Here is a 22,683-nt window from a genome sequence, read left to right on the forward strand (position 1 = left end):
GTCTATATGTCCTCTGAGGGGAGGCTCACTCTCCCCCACTTTGAAAACCCCTGGCCCAGAGCCGTGTATATAGAAGAGTCGCGACATCTCCATTCACGCCAATGGACCAGTTTTTTAGTTTTTAATCAAATTGTACATTATCAGCTTATTTTAGCATTCAAAAGTAGCGCGAGACCCCTTCCTGGCTGTTCATTGGCTAATGAGTCACGCATTTTGGTCCTCCGTTGACGCCACTCTCTCCCTAGAGTCTAGAGGACACTAACTACCCTGGCATGTTGGGAGGGGGGCGAAGTAACGCTCCAAAGTTAGGCCAAATTTAGGCGAGGGAAAAACTGGCAAAGGGTGCGCTTGATCTCTTACCTCAAGACATCTGAATGAGAATGGGTTCTATTCACCTTATGTAGCCACGCCCATTTGACCCAGTTGTGTGGCCGTATCAAAACTTCCGGCTAAAAATAAAATAAAATAAAATGGCTGGCTGCTCCAATATCATCTAACTCTGAATTAACTAATAATTTAGCCAATTGTATGTAACATACCAAATAAAAGCAAACGGCAATGTCTAAGAATGCAACGCCATGTAACTGGCTCGTTAAGTCTCGCATTCCAGGGAATTACGTTAACGTCTGCCGGGTCTTATTGACGTTAGTGGCTCGAGCGCAACTCGGAGGAGAGAAAACTATCTGAAGCTTTCTTTGTTGGAGTCCAGGTATGTTTTACAAGAAAGGTCGTCATTGTCGACGATAACGTTATCTGACCTGGCTAACAGTGGATACTCGCTTGCTTGCTGTGTACCGGCTCAAAGTAGTAGGCTATGTTCTTTATTTTACCCCCTTCACTGTCCGCTCCAAAAACAACTCTCTTATTTTGTGCCGTGACCGCCGGAAGTGTTAAAAGGACCCGGAAGAATTTGGCCCACTGTAAGGTCTGAACATAAGGTGAATAGCTACATATGAGTTTCCCCTTTACAGACATGCCCACTTTATGCTAATCCCATGCAGTTTTAGGCCAAAACGTTTGCATGCAGTAGACTATAAATTCCCCCAAAATTCTTGTACATAATTTGGGTATGTATGACTCGAAGATGAGACGCTTGTGGATTCAATGAGCCCAACTGTGTTGTGTGATGATGTTAGTCCCCATAGTAGCCATTTCATTGTAGTGCGCACACACGCGTTCACACATGCACACATACACTCACTCCACTTGTCCCATACAAAGGACCACAATGGAAACAAGCCCTTGGGCATTATTGTGTTTAATTCCTTTTGATCAATATTTTTTCTTGTATTGTCATGCACAATCATGTATTTATTGAATCAATAAAGATATCAATCAATCAATCAAAAGCGAGATCATTGTTCAAAACTTGACCTCACTGGAGCCAAGCTGCGGGCGAGGCCGAAATTGAGCAATTGAATGACGTCACTCGAACACTCCATGATGTGATCAGTGATGGTCACAGTGATGTCATCAGTGCTGTGAAGTTGAGCAAATTGTGCGCAGCGCATGCCAATAGAGCAGGCGAGGCCACGCAGCAGCCGAGCTGTGGGCGAGACCGGGCGAGACTAAACACAAAATCATTCTTCCCGATATTAGACATCAATAATACAATATCCAATGACTGTAATTGTGTGTGTGAAATGACTTGAAGGTGTGTGCTGTACATTTCACACTATCTATATTTAATGTGACTCCCTGAGTCCAGTTGAACTCTCACCTGGCCATTCCTCTGTATTTACTGTTTGACCTTTGGGGTCAAGCTGGTCTTTGTTTGCCTGGCAGGTCACAGGTTAAACCACGCTGTGTTTGAGCTGCATCTCAACAGGGAGCCACCAAATGGCTGTTGTTTATTCACATAGACGTACTGTGTGTGTGTGTGTGTGTGTGTGTGTGTGTGTGTGTGTGTGTGTGTGTGTGTGTGTGTGTGTGCGCGTGTGCATGCGCGTGTGTGCGTGCGCATGTGTGTGTGTGTGTTAACACCATGCTGAAAGTATATATGTTCATTGTCCATGTGTGTGGGCCTAGTGTTTAAACAGAGAGCACGCGACCCAGAGATAAGGCGTTGTTTACTCAGGCCAGTCTGGCCATTACAATTTATGGTCCTATTGTAGCAATCTGCTCCAAGCTGGCTTGTGTGTGTGTGTGTGTGTGTGTGTGTGTGTGTGTGTGTGTGTGTGTGTGTGTGTGTGTGTGTGTGTGTGTGTGTGTGTGTGTGTGTGCGTGTGTGTGTGTGTGTGCGTGTGCATGTGCGCGTGCGCGTGCGCGTGTGGCTCAGCACTCGCACAATGATCCCATGTTAAAGGTGCTCTAAACATGAATGTAGTAAGGATTTTGAATGTTTTGATTAATCAAAACACCCACAATCAAAGTCAGAAACATAACCGTGTTAGTTAGAATTCAAAATCCTTACTACCGACACTTAACTAGCCTGTACTCCACTACTGTACAGTACAGCACTGTACAGCACTGTACTGTACTGTACTGTCCTGTACTGTCCTGTACTGTACAGTACTGTACTATCCTGTACTACCCTGTACTGTACTGTACTGTACAGTACTGTACTGTACTGTACAGTACTGTACTATCCTGTACTACCCTGTACTGTACTATCCTGTACTGTACTGTACTGTACTGTCCTGTACTGTACTATCCTGTACTATCCTGTACTGTACTATCCTGTACTGTACTGTACTGTACTGTACTATCCTGTACTACCCTGTACTGTACTATCCTGTACTGTACTATCCTGTACTGTACTGTCCTGTACTGTACTATCCTGTACTATCCTGTACTGTACTGTACTGTACTGTACTGTACTGTACTGTACAGTACTGTACTATCCTGTACTATCCTGTACTGTACTACCCTGTACTGTACTATCCTGTACTGTACTGTACTGTACTGTACTGTACTGTACAGTACTGTACTATCCTGTACTATCCTGTACTGTACTGTACTATCCTGTACTGTACTGTACTATCCTGTACTGTACTGTACTGTACAGTACTGTACTATCCTGTACTATCCTGTACTGTACTACCCTGTACTGTACTATCCTGTACTGTCCTGTACTATCCTGTACTGTACTGTACTGTACTGTACTGTCCTGTACTGTACTATCCTGTACTGTACTGTACTGTACTATCCTGTACTGTACTGTACTGTACTGTCCTGTACTGTACTATCCTGTACTGTACTGTACTGTACTGTCCTGTACTGTACTATCCTGTACTGTACTGTACTGTCCTGTACTGTACTGTCCTGTACTGTCCTGTACTGTAATGTCCTGTCCTGTACAGTCCTGTACTGTAATGTCCTGTACTGTACTGTCCTGTACTGTCCTGTACTGTAATGTCCTGTACTGTCCTGTACTGTAATGTCCTGTACTGTCCTGTACTGTACTGTCCTGTACTTTCCTGTAATGTCCTGTGCTGTACTGTCCTGTACTGTCCTGTACTGTAATGTCCTGTACTGTACTGTCCTGTACTGTAATGTACTGTACTGTCCTGTCCTGTACTGTAATGTCCTGTACTGTCCTGTACTGTAATGTACTGTACTGTACTGTCCTGTAATGTCCTGTACTGTACTGTCCTGTACTGTAATGTCCTGTACTGTCCTGTACTGTAATGTACTGTACTGTCCTGTACTGTCCTGTACTGTAATGCCCTGTACTATAATGTCCTGTACTGTACTGTCCTGTACTTTCCTGTAATGTCCTGTGCTGTACTGTCCTGTACTGTCCTGTACTGTAATGTCCTGTACTGTACTGTCCTGTACTGTAATGTACTGTACTGTCCTGTCCTGTACTGTAATGTCCTGTACTGTCCTGTACTGTAATGTACTGTACTGTCCTGTACTGTCCTGTAATGTCCTGTACTGTACTGTCCTGTACTGTAATGTCCTGTACTGTAATGTACTGTACTGTCCTGTACTGTCCTGTACTGTAATGCCCTGTACTATAATGTCCTGTACTGTAATGTCCTGTCCTGTCATGTACTGTCCTGTACTGTCCTGTACTGTAATGTACTGTACTGTACTGTACTGTACTGCACTGTCCTGTACTGTAATGTACTGTACTGTCCTGTACTGTCCTGTACTAGTGACATCATATACTGTAGCAGCACCCTAGTTGGCGAAAAGGTGAAATGTTGTTCATCTTTCTAGCAAATCTAAGTCAATTTCAGACTTGAAAGCAGTGTCCTGTCTTGTCTGACGTGAAATGCAAATTAACTAGAGTCATGTGATCAAATGTGTCTGGTCCTCTTTAATATCCATTGTCTGTTTACACTGAATAGGCAAATCCCCCAAATATTGCAACATATTTAGCCACTTAACCTTCAGGCCATGTAAACACAAGCAGGTGTCTGCAACACAGCCAGGACAGCACAGCCACATTTAAACACAATCACCACTATGTGCACTGACTACAGGAGGGATACTCAACTTGCTTTGCCCAGGGGCCACTTTTGTGAAATGATAGGAGGCCAGGGGCCAGATAATAAACAAACAATATACATTTTTCTGTAGCGGATTGTAGGTTTTTGGGGTGTAAGCCAGAGTTTAGTCTGACAATGTTGTGCACACCATTAGGTTAAGTTAGTTAGGTTAAGTTAGTTAGGCAAGGTTAAGTTAGTTAGGTTAAGTTAGTTAGGTTAAGTACATACTGTACATAAGTGCCTGGGTAGCGAGCAGACGGCGGTATTTGACAATTTAGCTGGAGCTCAGTCAAACTTTATTTCACGTTAGTTTTTATTGTGAATTAGATTTTAATTCACAATGAAAACTAACGTGAAATTATTAGAAAATGGTCGGGGGGCCACTCTGCACCCTGTCGCGGGCCGCATCTGGCCCCCGGGCCGCAAGTTGAGTATCACTGGACTACAGTGTATATATAAGTATATACATATCCAGAGCACAATGTCACTATTTAAAGGGCACATTTTGACAATTTGCCCGCACGGAAAGAGGGCATCGAGGGAACGTATTCTATCTCGTGCGCACGGAAAAAGAAAATGGGAGCTCAAATATCATATCATGTGCACGTTACAGTAAATCGTGGCCACGCCCACGTCAGAAACTATTTTTCTCCAATGGCCACTCCTGGGCTCCGTACCTTCCACCATCTGTCGTTGATGGAAACTCTGACATCTTTGGCCCAATTCCAATCCGCCCCCTTACTGCCTCAAGCCCTTAGAGGCGCGTTCACGTGAAGGGAGTGAGGGCTTAGGGATGTCCCACGGTGAAATCGCAAAGTGAACGAGGGCTCGGAGTGAGCCCTTTCTGCCCCCTTACCGTAAGGGAGCAGCTATGGCCACTTACGGAAAGGGAATTGCCCACAATGCATAGCGTTGGACGTATAAAACGGGGAAGGCTGCAAATATCTGTCAAAAAAATAAAAGAACACATGCGCGAAACGAACGTGGAGTGCGCTGGAATGCCTTAATTGACAATGAAACATTACATTAATAGGGATTTCAGATTAGACAAAAATATTATATCAGAGGAATGCAAGTAGTTATTTTACACAATCCTAGAATAATCATCGATCATTTCTATTACAATTGCAATCCACAACTTTTTTGATGAATGAGAAATAGTTTTACCGAATCTGTATTGTACAGTAGAAAGAACAAAGGAAGTCCAAGGCAACTCTTCAAGAATATTTTAAAATTGTATTGTACAGTATTGACATTGTGTATAATGTTAGGTGACATGTCATTATTATGCTTATTTTAATTATAATTACACATGTTGCAGATTGCAGATTTTGCAGTAGGCTACATTTATTTTTAAATGACCTGTTCCACTCGGAACCAAAGAGCCTGGATGAGAACAGACTCATCAGGGAGTCTATTCCTCAAAGCGTCTTGACAATAAACAATATACAATAGTGAGCCCCAAACCAGCCAGTCAACATCATCTTGTCATGTGCAAAGGGCTCTGCTGTCCCAATCCTCTTATTTATCCAATGTGGATCCCTTCCACACTTGATGACTCAACCACTTTCAGATGGCGGCCATTAGAGGGACTGAGGGTTCAGGGCTTGAGTGTTTAGGGGGCGGATTGGAATTGGGCCCTCAGCAATGCCCCCCCCCCCCCCCCTTCCTGTTTTGTGCCATAAAGCAACCGAGCAGATTTCCCGCCAAATCTCACCCGGTGGTTACACAATGTACAGTAAAATTAAGAGGCGACCATTCCTCTCAGCAATGATCTAATTTGTTTACAGTAATTATACTATAGTTACAAAATGAAAGTGGTAATGATTTATTCATGTTAAATTGATGCGTGTAGCACCAGATTTCCAAAAATGTCCGTTTGAATACGTTATAGCAACAAACAAATGGCTGATGCAGAAAAGGTAGGTTCTTACCGAAGCTGGAGGCATTGTTGAGGGTGAGGTTGTGCATCACTCTGGCACCAAAGAAACTCCACCTGAGCAGGAAGTCCTGAGCTCGCTTCTTCACTGACCGACTGCTCTGCTTACCCGGCTGATCGGAGACAAAGACAGAGGCAACCATTTTTAGCATTTCAACAGAGTAGCATCTAGGCTAGGTCATCATGCTGCTAAGACTCTCCATTGAAATTCAGTTTGGTACGAATAATAAGAATAACTTGAAGGTGATCGGAGAGCCAAACCTCCATCAATGCTGAACATTCTCCAACTTGCTGTTACACCCTCAGACATACATTGATTTCTTGACTCTGCAAATATAATGTAGGCTACCCTTCAGATGTGGAATCAAGTCACTATCTCAGTTCAGTCAGGCCCACTTTAGTCAAAAACACAAGACCACTTAGATCAATTTAAAGCTTTTATTAGCATGAGTTATATTTGGCGGTATGGCTCTGTTCTGGAGGCTCCCTGCCCTTCCATGCGCATACATGGAAAGCCTAAGGCAGGGAGAGTGGCAGCAGCAGATTCTGGGAGCTCCTTGCCCCTCCATGAGCAACATGCAATAGCCTTAAGGCAAGAAGAGCAACAAAAGACCCCCAGGTACAGAACAGAGCAGCAACAATGACAACAGAAATGACATTGTTTTAAGTCAGACACAGCATGAAAGGAGGAGCTGGGGAGGAGGTGGGTTGCAAACAGCTTGCAGATGAAGCAGCCATGTTAGGCAGCAGACTGGAGCAGAATTAAAGAGGGTGCCCTGTTTGAGTTGAGCCAATTGAATGCATCAGCTAAGCAGTCAGCTGATGTGGGCTGGGTTTGAGATCAGCTCCTAATCAGCTGTGAGCTGGTTTAAGCTGAGCTTGACATCCATGGCCGTCCTGAACTACCGCTGTGCTCAATTTATGGCTACAGGGATTTTCTGTCAGAAATCCCTGATCTGGCTGGATCTTCAACAAAACCTAATCAAGTGTTCCTTGGCTTTGCTGTCCACCAAATTCCATGAAAATGCGGGGGACTTGTCCTCTACTCCCTATGTATACTCCCACCACTTACTCTGGAGGCGCCTCTTAGGTCGCTTTCACATATAAGCTGTTTGGTCCGCTTTAACCGCGCCAGCGTTCGTTTCCTCGGATAGTGCGCTTCGTTTGGGGTGGTGTGAAAGCGCAAACGAACTCTGTTGCGGAAAAACAAGCGAACTCTGGCGCGCTTGAAAACGTGGGTCTCGGTTAATTTGTAAGTGAACTCTAGCGCGGTTCGTTTGTGGTGTGAAAGCAAACCGAACCAAACACAAGAGCAAATATAGGAAAGGCAGTGCATCTGCTGCTCATATTGGGCGCATTCTTGTAAAATATTTATTTGATACTAACACCAAAGTAAAACCAGAAATCGCATAAGATCGCATCAAGTTTGTGTTTGGCTGATTCACTTGTGTTGTTCAGTCAGCCCTCAGCAGGCAAGGCGGCAGAAGAGGAGAGATTTCCCCTCTATATTCTGTCCAATGGACGAGTGATGTGTGAAAGCGAACCGGACCAAATGAAAAAACAATGTTGCAACTTCACCCCCCTGAATCGCATCGAGTCCACCAGCTTATATGTGAAAGCAACCTTATACTCCCACCTCTAGCCTCAGTCAGGAAGGATTTATTACATCACTGATTACATCACAATTGCTCGAGTGACATCACTGGTGATGACATCACATCACAATTGCCGAAGTGACATCATTGATGACATCATCACTGGTGACATCATCACTGATGACATCACAATCATGACATCACAATCGTGACGCACATTACCACAATCTGCCACAGACAGGCACCACTTAACCAATTTTAATACGTAAAAAAAATGATTTTTTTTTTTTTGACCGTGGGATGTGCATCTAACCCTTTTACATCTCTTATATAAGTATTGGACGTGTACAACGTGTACAACCCATTCCACCGACCCACTAAGTGGCGACAGTTCTTTCCTGACTATAGGAAGGCAAGCAAAAAGCAGTGTGACGAAGCCATTCTCATGAAAATGGATTGGCGAAAACGCTTTCGTTTTCGCGCTGATTGCTGGCAGTGCGGGATTGCAAATTTGCACAATAGATTACGGGTGGAACACACTTTGAAACACGCAGCATAAATATGACCAGAATCGCAAAAGCTTCATCAAAGCTCTCAACCAAAACTCCAAGATGCGAGCGAGTCCATCCAGACTTCCTCAAAGAGCGGCCGCGCAGACAGGCACAGCCGCACAGCAGCAGCAAAGCAGTGAGACTGGTGACAAGCTTGTGACACGGCCGCTGCCTGCAGCCAAGAAGAACGCCCACGGAGGGAGGAGTTGGAAGCAGAGGGGTGTTTCCTGCTGTTATGGAGGAAATTACTGTTCAAAACTATTGTTTAGGTCTTACTGATGCCAAAAATGAATGGTTAAAGTGACTGTTCTATCGAATTTCACAAAAAGCCGTTTATCTCAGAATAAATTTTCTAACGCTGAAACCATGCTGTATTCAACTGCTAATGCTTACATAACTACTAACTCTACAAACTAACTCTTTTAGACAGAGAAAGCACACATTCTATTAGTTATTTTGAGATATTGTGTGTTCACAAAATCTTAGCAGAAAAGAATCCTCGGGTCTTGAAAGATGAGCCAGAATCCTCAAAAAAACCCTCTGGCAGAACCTACCTACAGTAAAAAAAAATGGCTGGCAGTGAATGTGTTAAGACACAAAAAAAGAGAAGTAAATTCTTGTGACAGACAGAAAGACAGACAGACAGACAGACAGACAGACAGACAGAGAGACAGACAGACAGACAGACAGACAGACAGACACACACACAGATAGACAGACAGACAGACAGACAGACAGACAGACAGACACACAGACAGACAGACAGACAGACAGACAGACAGACAGACAGACAGACAGACAGACACCTCTGCGATGTTCTCCTATCGCCAATCTGGGAACCCGCAGAGTCTATTTTTATTTGAAAAATAGACTCTGGGTCAGCGCTACCTTTTTTCCCAGCTTCCTGTACAGAGCGCGCCTCTCCTGCCACCATCACTTCCTTTTCCGGTCTATGTTTTGCATCATGCAACTATTTTGTTCAAATTTTGTTCAATTGTTGGCAGCAAATCGAAATAGGTTTTTATGCTGCAAAAGACAGTAGGCCTAATGTGAAAAAATCAAAAGAAATAACAGATTGTTGTTGTTGTAATGTTTACATAAACAGGAAATAAAGCTCTCAAAAATATATTTCCTTGTCATCCATATAAGAGCCAGAATGATTTTGGAATGATTACCTGATCAAAATGTGGCAATAAACTTATAAATTTCAGCAAAGCCAACAAAAAATAAAGGCATAATTCTAACACAAAAAGCATTAACATTTCAGCATCTAAATAGACACGCCTTGTTTGGGCATGAGCTCATTGAGTAAATAGACAAAAAAAAAAAAAAAAAAAAAAAAATTATGAATTAACCGATAGGTTAATCGATTATTAGCGTCGGTTAATCGAAAGTGAAATTAACCGAAAATTGACATCCCTACTGTGGACAGAACTCTCTCTGTGTGTGTGTGTGTGTGTGTGTGTGTGTGTGTGTGTGTGTGTGTGTGTGTGTGTGTGTGTGTGTGTGTGTGTGTGTGCGTGTGCGTGTGCGTGTGCGTGTGTGTGTGTGTGTCTGTGTCTGTGTGTGTCTGTCTGTCTGTCTGTCTGTCTGTCTGTCTGTCTGTGTGTCTGTCTGTCTGTCTGTCTGTCTGCAATTTCTTTTCTCAGAGAGACCTTTTTGGTGAAAACAGGGTGTATATAAATGGCTATAAGTAGAGTACAGAACATGCTAAAAGCTCCCTTTTTTTCCCCTGGTGAACCCAGAGACGTACATCTTCATTTTGAGGTATTGCAAATCACTTTGGTGCTAATAGATAATTTACTGTGGGTCTTGAAAGATGACCAACAATTATGAAAATCTTTGGCCTGTGCTAAATATTGGCAGTCCTAAACTGGCCATGAATGAGTTAACGTAAAAACACACTGCATAGAAGACGTCAACTCGTCTCACAACAACAGTGGAAAATGACTGGAGGTGTAGTTGTTGTGACTAGTAGTGTTGCCAAAGTCGTGGCGCAAATTGCTATTCAGACTGTAAACAGTGGAGCACGTCACTTCCTTTTCCGTGTAGGGCTGTCCCAGAGTCAATTTTTCAAATAAGAATAGACCCTGGGTTCCCAGATTGTCCTATCGCCTAGTATTTATACTTTTTTCCAATTTTTTTAAATTTAGAACAATACACAAACAAAACTCAGGAAAAGAAAGGAAAGAAAAAGCATACATACATTATCGACATTCAATATTACAATGTGGTGCTACGGCTACCAGCTGCATAAGTGGCTTATGTGCTTGTAAGAGATGTTGTGCGTGGGATCCCACGCAAGGGGTCCATGAGAAACCAGCCGGGCGAGTCACTCGTCACCCCTAACCTCATCGAGGTAGGCTAGAAATGGGTCTCAGATAGTTTAATTTTGTTTAAAGTAAGTTGGTCCTCAGGGAGTCTCTCCATCCGTATAACAGAGATCATGTCCGTCAACCACAATTGAAAAGAAGATGAAGAGGGGGATTTCCATTCCTTCAGAATGAGTTTTTTGGCAACAGTTGTCTCCTGTGTCAGAGACTGTTGCACAGCTGTAGGGAAGTTCAGAGAGGACTCCGAGCAGCCGAAGATGGCGAGTTCTGCCTCCGGCTGTAGGGTTATTTTGGAGGCCTTAGAGTACCAGTCAAATATTTTGGCCCAGAATCCCATTAATGAAGAGCAGAACCAGAAGGCATGAGATAGTGTACCCTCTGAATAGTGAAGACGATGAGCGACTTTAAATTGGATCAGCTGGTGTCTACTATTAACTGAGCAGAGTTGTATCACAGACTAAATCTTACCCATAATGTCAGATAAATCAATGCCAAGTTCCCTCTGCCACGCTTCTCTAATCCTCTCAGCAGAGGCCATGGTGCAGTTGTCAAACAGACATCCAAATCTAGAGATAAGATGCTTTGAGTGAGGAGGCCTCAGCCAAACATCGAAAAAAGCATGTTCATTTGGGAGCGCTTCAAAGGTATGAATCTTGGATCGAAGATAATCTCTGATTTGCAGGTATCTAAACCAATCCGTGCCAGCCAACTCAAACTTCCTCTTCAGTCGATCAAAGGATGCAATTTGACCATCTATGTATAGGTCTCTGATGGAAACCAGCCCCTTCTCACTCCAGGCATGGTAGGTTTGATATGTAGCAATACATATTTCACAAGTATATGTATCAAATGTACAAAATGATACACCTATACACACATACACACACACACACACACACACACACACACACACCATACTAATAGTATAGTAATAATAGAATAGTAATAGATAGAATAGTGATTCCCCCGGCAATATTTTGGGAGAACAGTATTGCGATATTATATTCTCATTATATTCTGGATATCGTCCAAGCCTAACACATACACCCACACCCACACCCACACCCACACCCACACCCACGCACACGCACACGCACACGCACACGCACACACACACACACACACACACACACACACACACACACACACACACACACACACACACATACATGAGTACACACATAGAGAAAAACATGAAGATAGACTCTTTACCTTGATGACTTTCTGCTCCACGACCGTGTCCAGCCATTCGATGAAGGATTCGACCGTGGCATTCTTTTTCAGCAGCTCCTTCAGCTCCTGGAAGACAGTGATGGAGTCGTCTGGAGGGACAGGAGGAGAGAGCAGAGGAGACACCAGGCAGAGATATGACAGGAGGAGAGAGCAGAGGAGACACCAGGCAGAGATATGACAGAAGGAGAGAGCAGAGGAGACACCAGGCAGAGATATGACAGGAGGAGAGAGCAGAGAAGACACCAGGCAGAGATATGACAGGAGGAGAGAGCAGAGGAGACACCAGGCAGAGATATGACAGGAGGAGACAGCAGAGGAGACACCAGGCAGAGATATGGGGCTGTGGTTAATAGAAGGGACCATCAGACCTGCACACAAATAGGAGGTGGTTCTATTTTTAATACAAGAAAGATGGTTTAAATATATGCGTCCAAGTGTGGTCCCCTTCTGATATGATAGATTTTCCACGCTGCGCACGCTCAATTGTAGGTGGAGACTCTGGAGGTGAGAAATTAACAGAGCTTCGCTCAATTCTAGAATAAAGTGACCTTTGGGCATTTCTAACTTTGCCCTTCATGTAGCCTATAAAGGTCAGCGGTTTTCAAGGTGTGAGGCGCACCTTCCCTGGGGGGCACGAGCCACGCCTCCCCTGGGGGGCACGAGCCATGCCTCCCCTGGGGGGCACGAGCCAACTTCAGCGTGATCAACGTGAGGCGGAAAAATCAGAGAAGAAAATGCACACAGTCTGGGTGCCTCTCTTGAGGCAAGCTCAGGGGAGAAACCAGGGAGAGGGAAATCTCGAGAAAAAAAAAAGTATTTTCGCGTGTTTCACAAATCCGATCGCGGCAGTTCTTTATATGTACATCAAACACTATGCTCATGTTTTTGTATGTGTTGGGGAGCTATTTCTGACGAATTTTACAAGATTGATGGGGCTGGGGGCTGTCGGCCCGCGCTGGCCAGCCTGGCTGCAGACACAGTCCATAGGGGTTGAACATGTTCTCTGAGGGGACGCTCAGTCTCCCACACTTTGTAAACCCCTGATGTATCATGTAGATCCTAGTTCCTCATTGCACGGCTCGCGAGACGCTGGCGGCTCTCGAAGCTTTAGTTGGCGGCTCTAAGAAATTGCAATTTTATTTTTTATTTTTAGATTTCCCCCCCCTGCTCTCCCCAAAATTTCAATAAACCTTTATGGCATATTATTACAATACAACAATACTGGTGTTGACAGTAATAGAAGGTGCCAAATCATTCAAAACAATAAGCATTTTGCTTTTAGGAGTATTGTGCCAGCGTGCAGCGCTGTTCCAAAACGTGTCAACGTGTGTCGTTGCCTGGGAAACGCACATCCCATAATACAACTGTTCGCATCGCATCCCATAATAGTATGATGATACTTGGGATGCCATTGCGAACATAGATGCGAACAGGTTAGCTAGAACTTTAGCGTCGCCAGCGATGGCCCCCACCGACGGCCCCCACCGACGGCCCCCACCGTTGCGGTCGGTATGTTTTTCGAAATCCCTCCAGGCCTGAAAGCCCATATATATATATATATACTGTATATATGTGTGTGTGTGTGTGTGTGTGTGTGTGTGTGTGTGTGTGTGTGTGTGTGTGTGTGTGTGTGTGTGTGTAAAACAATAAAACACAAAAAAATGGTAGGCAGATGTTGTTGGTTGGGGTGGCTCTCCTATTGACTCCTAGTGCCTCTCCTATTGACTTTGTCCTGCCAGTGCGGCTCTCATCGAAGAAATAGTGAGGCTATAATACATAAGCCCCTTCTAAACATGCAGTGATGTAGGCTATAATACATACAGTGTCCCATAATAACATGTTATGGAAATGTTTGACAAACACTGGAGAAGGCTGTGTAGAGCTGGCCATGAGCAAACACTGCAGGTAGATGCCAACTCGCTCATTCTCTTGCCCCTTGACCTTTGTTGATGGTCACTGAGAAGCCAATCTGATTGGGAACTGCTGAAGGTAAAGGGAGCTCATCATCTGTGTCATGGTGAGGAATTCTTGGCAGGAAGATCCTTTCACCTTGTTTGTCCCCACAGAAATCTCACATTCAACCACCTTGTCCATCAGCTGCACACCACCATCCGGGTGCCATTATTGAGAGTACGGTCAGGACCTGCTTGTACATCACACATGGGCAAAATACGGCCCGCCGGCGCCCCTGTGTGGCCCGCGATAGAATTGTAAAACTTTTTTTTTTTTTACAATGCACCTGAACGCAACATGCAAGATACCCGCTGAATAAGTTTCCAAATGTTCATGTCATTCTGGCCAATACTCCACTTCTGTTATAACATTTCAGTCTGGAATATGGAATATCTTTCAATAATCTTCTTTATGACTAAAATGCTAAAAGTAATCTCATGTGTAAGAAATTACTGTTCTACATTGAAGAAAACATTTAATAATAATAATAATAATAATAAATAATTAACTCGTTGGTTTTGGATTTATTTAGGTTCAAGAGTGCATTTTTGTTCTTGTGTGACCCTCAACACAGGCTTTGAGAATCCCGGGCCACTTACTGATACTTATGCTTAAATTAACCCACTCATATTCTGGTTTATTTCAAGAAAAACATTTCGGCTAGTGGAAATTCTAATTGGCTGGTAACTTTAAAATCTAGCAGCCATATTGGCAGGTGGTCAAAAAAGTTAATTTCAAGCCCTGCAGGGAGAGCAGGTGGTGACATAGGAGTGACTTAAGACTGAATAATGACATCACAACTGTTAATTAAAAATGAGTTATTCCTCTAAACCTGGCTTCAAATGCCCCAAATTTTTCGCGCTGGCGCCGTTCGGCCCTCAGCAAAATCTGGTAACGAGGAATTTTTTTTGTGGTCCTCTCTATCATCAAAGTTGCCCATCCATGGGTTACGGCATGACAATATTTGTTCGGCCCCCGGCAACAATCTGGGTTTCTCATGTGGCCTCCCATGAAAAATAGTTGCCCACCCCTGTTGTACATGATTGGAGCTCCTACTTTCCGTTTGATGTCATGGTGAGTGAGGCACACCAGAGGGCGTCAGTGAGTTAAGGAATTCTACAGGCAGCGAAGCGCGTCTTTGTGGTCTTCCAGAACAGCTGAAAATAACTCGTGCAGTCTCAATTGTGATGTCATCTGTGATGTCACAATGTTGTTACCCGAGTATCATCAGTGATGTATTACCTCACCAGTGATGTCATAGCAGCATGAGGCATGAGCTGTGATTGGTCTATGTAAGATGATGCCATAGCAGCATGAGCTGTGATTGGTCAACGTAAAATATCACTGTAGTGGCGTCCCGGCGGCTCACCTGGTAGAACATACCATTAAGGGTAGTCATTCACGCAGGTGACCCAGGTTCGAATCCGACCTATACAGTCATTTGCTTTCCTGTCACTGTCTAGCACATACCCAAAATAGCGAAAAAATTGTATTTTTTCCCCTCCACAGCAGTGAGATAAATAAATATGGAGGATCTGTCTCCACCTCCTCCCAGTATGCTCTCGTGAGTCCACAATACGTAATATTTAGGAACCCGGATTCTGCACAGTAGCTCCGTTGGGTTGGAACCTCAGTGAGGTCCCTGCCCCCCACTGAACTTTTTACGTAGCTGCTGGTTGTAGCTTAATAGCTTTCCGTTGTATATTTATATACAGTCAATGGTCTAGCTCTGTAAATACGGAACTTTAAGTTCTAATAATTCTTTACTCGTCGAAAGTAACCATGTAGATTCGCACTAAATGACGCCTGTATAGAAATCAGATTTTCGTTGTCGGGCTGCTCTAGCTGGGCAACTTAACATCGTCATACGGGGGAAAATATCCAATAAAGGGGGACCGCGGCAGCCGCCGCAACCATGAGTCTCAGCATCACTGTGCATTGGTGCACCGCAAACGTGTGCCTGTGGCGCAGGGCCTCGGCTGTCTCCAGAACGCGCCTCTGTCTTTCTGCCGAGAGGCGAACCTGCATGGGCAAAGAGTTAAACTCTAGCAACAGAAAGGTCGCAACCTGCCCCGGGACGAGGCAGGTTGGGCTTCCAGTTTAGGTGGTGTGGTGTGATGGCAAGGTCCATCGAGTCCGCTGCTATAAGCACGTGGTAGAGGTAAACATAGGGCGGGTTCACACCAGAAAGTCCGGGTCCTTGGTTCGGGCCAGAGAAGAGGATGATACATTGTTTCGTTTTTCAGCTGGTTCGGTTTGCGTTCACAAGGCCAAAATCCACTAGTCCTGCCCACACGAACCAAAGTCACGTGGGCAGAAATCTCGTTCTGTTATACTGACTTCCTCCCGACAGTTTACGTTGAGGCCATCGGCCATTGTTGATGACGTGTCACTATGCGACACCCAGTTACTCCATGTCAGAAAATAAAGATGGACGCATGTCGTTTAACCAGTCAATTTATGTCTTGTTTATTTTAGACAATTATATGTCAATAGAACAGTAAACATTACAGACTCCACGTTTGTCCCCTGCCACTAGTCATTTTTGTCTGTTTGTGATGTCGCTGGTAACGAGACGAGATAAGCTAGCTAACTGCTACAGTTAGCAAGCAGCTTCTTCTTCCGCGGGAGCTTCCAAAACAGGAAATAACCAAAAAAATCAACACAAAAAATTACGTGCTTCCTCTGACTAGTCCGGGTGGGGTTCACACCAGAAATGGGCCGCTCCAGAGTTCGCTTGAGAGCAGACCGAGACCACCTCTCACAGGCGAACCAGAGCGCGGTTTTTAGTCCGCACCAGAGTTCGAGTAGGAGCGTTCACACCGACCCTATGGACCGTACTAAAGGGGAAAGGTCCGATAGACCAGACTAAACAAGGCTGGTGTGAACCCGCCCATAGATGCGTAATCCCCCTCATTCGGAGGGGGGCCAACGCCGCGTTCATGCAGACTGTAAATGTCCGCGGGCTCAAGGACAGGCCAAAGGGCAGGATGCAGAACTCGTAGTCTAGACCCATGAAGGAAAACCCTGAGGTATTTCCTGTGTCTCTCCGATAAAGAGATGTGGAATAATGCATCCTTCAAATCGACGGAAGTGAAGTGGTCCCCCAGTCTGATCGCGTTGAAAAGGCAGAGAGAGAGGCGCTTAAGTCAATTATCAACAAAAAGAAACTATACTGGTGATCCTCTGGATAAAAAGGCTGCCTCCAGAGAAGTGAGGAATGAAATAAGGAAGGCCAAAACAAAGTATAAGAACAAGATAGAACTGCAGTATAGTAGTGGTGATCTCAGAGCAGCCTGGCAAGGGATCAAATCTATGGCCTCCATTAATCACTGTGCTACTGAGTCCAAGCAGTTCACCAGGGTCAGTGGAGTAGATGATGCTTGACCTGTCAAACACTTTTAATTATTTTTTCTCTCGTTTTGAAAGGTCTGATTTTTCTGATCATGTTTCCAAGCTGAGAGAGTCTCTTGTACCTCAGAATGATATTGTGATATGTCAGGAATGTGTCACAGCCCTATTCAAGAGAATAAACATAAGAAGGGCTGCTGGCCCAGATGCCATCTGTGGGCGCACTTTGCGCTACTGTGCTGACCAGCTCAGTGAGCTTTTTACCAAACTCTTCCAGATGTGCACTGACTGTGGCCAGATACCCACAATTTGGAAAACATCAACCATAATCCTGATTCCCAAATCAAAAAACCCGAAGGAACCCAACGATTTTAGACCTGTTGCACTTGCATCCCTTGTGATGAAGAATTTCGAGAAGATTTTAAAGGATATTGTTGTCTCTTAAATTGACGGGAAACTTGACCCCTTGCAATTCGCTTATCAAGCAGGTAAAGGTGTAGAGGACGCCAAACTCTTCATCCTAGTCAGAGTGTACAGGCACCTGGAGAAACCCAGATCTCACGTGAGAATCTTATTTGCTGACTTTTCTTCAGCCTTCAACAAGATGCAGCCTCACATCTTGATTGAGCGTCTTGCCTCTCATTTTAATTTGCCCGATCAGCTTTTATTGTTACTTTTGGACTTTTTAACAAACAGAATCCAGCAGGTTTTAGTGAACTTTATTGTTATTGTTTTCAAGTAGCTGCTCGCCCCAGGGTTATGTTCTTTCTGCCCTGCTTTTTATTTTGTTCACAGACCTCTGCAGGTCCTTCCAGGAGGGCAGTCTCCTTGTGAAGTACTCTGATGACACTGCCCTACTGTCTCTTCTTGAGGGCTCAGATTCTGATCATGGAGATGCCCTTCCTGCCTTTGTCAAATGGTGTGACGACAACTTCCTTGATCTTAACACGTTCACTGCCGTGCAGGGCCGCTGGAAGTCATTTTAAGCAGGGGGTGCTGGGAGGAAGGGACGTCCAAAAAAATTTGGACGTTTTTTTTTAACATTTTTTGCCATATTTAGAGGAATATCTCATTTTAAATTAACATTAGGATACTGTTGTGATGTAATTATTCAGTATTTTCTCCTTTTCTCACTCATTCAGAGCAAAGAGGGAGATATATAGCATGATGATAATGCTCTATATCTCCCTATTTGCTCTGAATACACCAGTTAACATGACACAGACTTAACATGATAGAAATATTATCAGCAAACTTAATGACTAGACTAATTATTCTGATCTGAATGGCATATATCAATAAACATTGACTCCTCTCTTTGCTGTATAGTGGGAGGTGCATTTTTGAGTAGGCTATTAAAATAGCATGTCAAGTTCACATTTCTTTATTGCCAGATTAAACAATTCGTATTGGTTGTTGGTTGGTTCAACACAACATGTGCGCGCATGCGCGCTTCTTCTTCTTCTCTAACCTACAAGCATGTAACTTCCTTGATTGTTATTGTTGATAATTCTATTTAAATAGGCTACATTTTCATTTCCCGAAACATTCTTAAACAAGAAAGGAACATAGTGCACTGCAAAATATTTTTAATTACATTTGTAAAAAAAAAAAAAAAAAAAAAAAAAAAAATTGGGGGAAAAAATCTAGGGGGTGCTGCAGCACCTGCAGCACCCCTACTTCCCGCGGCGCTGCTGCCGTGGACGAGTTAACTCGTCAAAAAAACAACAACGGTTGACTGCCGTGGACGAGTTAACTCGTCAAAAAAAAAAATAATAATAATTTGACGGTGGGACGTGGATCTAACCCTTTTACACCTCCTATAAGAATATGGGAGCCACCGAACGTGTACAACCCATTCCACCGACCCATTAAGTGGCGACAGTGCTCTCCAGACTAGAGGAAGCCAAGCAAAAACAGCAGCGTGAGGAAGCCATTCTCATGAAAATGGATTGGCAAAAGCGCTTTCGCTTTCGCGCTGGGAGCTGGCGGTGGGGGATTGCAAATTTGCATAATAGATTATGGGTGCAACACACTTTGAAACACCAGCAGAAAGCCCAGAATCGCACGCAGCTTCATTCCAGCTGAGCTCACAACCGAAAACCCTAGAGAAAGCCAGCCAAAACTGCAGGGAAAAGCGTGAGGAAGCCATTCTCATACTGTAGGCGAAAACGCTTTCGCGCTGGTGCACAACGGTGGTGCACAACGGTGGCGCACAACGGTGGGGGGTTCCAAAAATAGACTGGGTACAACACACTTTGAAACACGCAGCATAAGCCCAGAATCGCACAAAGCTTCATCAAAGCTCTCAACCGAAAACCCAAGAAACGAGCGAGCCCCATCCAGACTCGCCGACGAGGGGGCTGCCAGGGAGGGAGGCTGCTCAGACAGGCAGCAGAAACTCGCTTGTGACAAACGCTGCTGAAAGCCACCAGAGACACGCCCACGGAGGGAGGAGTTTGAAGGAGAGGGGGTGCGGGTGCTGTTATGGAGGAAATTACTGTTCAGAACTATATTGTTTAGATGTCTGATGCCAAAAATAAATGGTTAAAGTGACTGTTTGATTGAATTTCACAAAACTGCGATTATCTCAGCTTTCTGTCTCAGACGCTGAAACCATGCTGTATTCAACAGCTAATATCTACATAACTACTAACTCTACAAACTAACTCTTTTAGACAGAGAAAGCACACATTCTATTAGTACTTTTGAGATATTTTGTGTTCACAAAGTCCAAGCAGAAAATAATCCTCGGCTCTTGAAAGATGAGCCAGAATCCTCAAAAAAAAACCTTGGCAGAAGCTACCTACAGTAAAAAAAAAAAACTGTTGGCAGTGAATGTGTTAATGTGGCCAAGACCAAGGAGTTAATAATTGATTTTTGGAAAAACTGTGAAAAACCAAAAGCTAGCATCATAGCCTACATGGTGTGGATGTTGAAATCGTGGAGACATACAAATATCTAGGAACAGTGTTCGACTCTCAACACTCACTCAAGTTGGAGGCGAACACAGAGTCTATTTGTCAAGCGTGGTCAGCAAATAATCCACTTAGTGCGAAAGCTCAGTTCCTTTAATGTCTGTGACACCATTCTTTGTCATTTTTACCAATCTTTTAATGAAAGTCTTTTAACTTTTTCATTTATTTGCCGGTTCAACGTGTTGTCTGTGAAGGACAGGAATAACCTAAACGCTATAGTCAAGGTCTGCTCCAGGATTATTGGAGCCCAGCAGAGTAAGTGTGCTCCATCTGGGAGAAACGTGTGGTACAGAAGGCAAAAAAGATCATCAGACAATCTAGCCACATTTAAACCATAAATAAATCAAATTAAAGTGTAAATAGTAAATGATGAAATAAAAGGGTCAATGATGTGAGGCAATGTCGGTGCGCTGTGTGGCCTGAGAGGCGTTCACAGTCAAGGGGCGCAGCGGCACAGTGCACCGAGCGGCTTTCGCTGGCAAGCGGCACTCCAAAGGCAAGGTCCTCTTGCAGCAGCACTGCTATTTTACATTGAAGTCAATGGCGAGTGGCGTGTGTTTCCCGCCTAAAAGGGGCGCGGCCATGACAGTTTTCAAAGTACCCCAGGATGTGCTGGTTTGGTCTATTGGCAGCATGTCTGTCCATTTTGTCCAGAGTTGCAAGGCACACCAGTGATGATGTCAGACATTGTGACATCATCAGTGACATCATAAATTCTTCCCTGCAGAGGCCATAAGTAGGACGGATAACACTTAGCTCGGTAGGAGTAGCCAAAAATGCCAAATATCAAATTATTCAGTGGTAGCTCGCATCCGGACCTGTCTCAACAAATAGCAGACCGCCTGGGACTCCAGCTGGGAAAGGTTGTTACGAAGAAATTTAGCAACCAAGAAACGTGTGTGGAAATAGGGGAGAGCGTACGCGGGGAAGACGTCTACATTGTGCAGAGTGGCTGCGGGGAGGTCAATGATCATTTGATGGAGCTGCTGATCATGATCAACGCCTGTAAGATCGCCTCCGCCTCCCGGGTCACGGCTGTCATCCCCTGCTTCCCCTACGCCAAGCAAGATAAGAAGGACAAGGTGGGGAGCCGGGCCCCCATCTCTGCCAAGCTGGTGGCCAACATGCTGTCAGTGTCTGGTGCCGACCACATCATCACCATGGACCTGCATGCCTCACAGATACAGGGATTCTTTGACGTCCCCGTTGATAACCTGTATGCAGAGCCCGCTGTGCTCAAATGGATCAGAGAGAACATCCCCGAGTGGAAGAACTGCACCATCGTCTCACCGCACGCAGGAGGAGCCAAGAGGGTCACCTCAATAGCAGACAGGCTGAACGTGGACTTTGCTCTCATCCACAAGGAGAGGAAAAAGGCCAACGAGGTGGACCGCCGCATGGTTATGGTCGGAGATGTGACGGATCGGGTGGCCATTCTCGTGGACGACATAGCGGACACCTGCGGCTCAATCTGCCACGCTGCTGACAAACTCATTTCTGCTGGTGCCACCAAGGTGTATGCCATTCTGACCCATGGCATCTTCTCTGGCCCAGCCATCTCGAGTATCAACAAGGCCTGCTTTGAAACCGTGGTGGTCACCAACACCATCCCTCAGGAGGAGAAGATGGAACGTTGTTCCAAGATTCAGGTTATTGACATCTCCATGATCCTGGCTGAGGCCATCCGTAGAACTCACAATGGCGAATCTGTGTCATACCTGTTCAACCACGTCTGCTTGTAACAAACAGTGTCTCCCATCAGCCGTGTGGTGTGAGAAGAGGGAATCACCATGATGCAAAGCTCTTCTGCTAATCATCATGAAATAACTATTCAACAGTCATGTCTGTTACTAATAATGACCCCATTCAATTGAGTCATTTTTCCCTGAGCAGTTGGCCTTCAAGTCAGGGGCACCAAAGCCAACTTCAAGTTACCAATTTAGGCCAGCTTATTTATTGTATATTGATGAATAAGTCATTATACACTGAAGTTTCATAACATTTAGATACAGAGTTTGTCCTGACAATTTCACATCTCCAGTAATTTTGAGCTCCTGTTACCCTTGAGAGAGCTGATTAATATCACTGCCACGTTCCTTTCGTCAAGAAAAGTTTCTGGCTAAGGTAAAGCTGTTTTAACAATGTTACAATGAATGAGTGTTCAAACAGAGTGATGTCAATTTTTTTCATATTGTTGAATTCTCTGCATATGACTTGATGAAGTGAATGTGCTAAGAGCAGTATTCATCTAACCTGACATTGCCAGATGGGGGCGGTATTGTTTGTTTCCACAAACCAAACCACACATCCA

General features: G+C 44.5%; 1 protein-coding gene and 1 pseudogene across 2 annotated transcripts in view; one reads left to right on the top strand and one right to left on the bottom strand.

The window, feature by feature from the left end:
* rfx6 (regulatory factor X, 6) overlaps positions 1 to 22,683 on the bottom strand; it is a gene marked incomplete at both ends in the record, with an annotated part of 86,698 nt that overhangs the window by 30,368 nt on the left and 33,647 nt on the right. The window contains 2 exons of the mRNA XM_083642847.1: positions 6,374 to 6,491; positions 12,070 to 12,179. Of these exons, the coding sequence (XP_083498973.1) occupies positions 6,374 to 6,491; positions 12,070 to 12,179 (228 nt within the window). The remainder of the gene's footprint in view (positions 1 to 6,373; positions 6,492 to 12,069; positions 12,180 to 22,683) is intronic.
* Positions 21,149 to 22,114, top strand: LOC310782138 (ribose-phosphate pyrophosphokinase 1 pseudogene; annotated as a pseudogene). The gene has a single exon. The product of its transcript is annotated as a ribose-phosphate pyrophosphokinase 1 pseudogene (transcript).

This window comes from Poromitra crassiceps (genome assembly GCF_964638095.1).
Source record: "Poromitra crassiceps genome assembly, chromosome: 9".
NCBI classification, from domain to species: Eukaryota; Metazoa; Chordata; class Actinopteri; order Beryciformes; family Melamphaidae; genus Poromitra; species Poromitra crassiceps.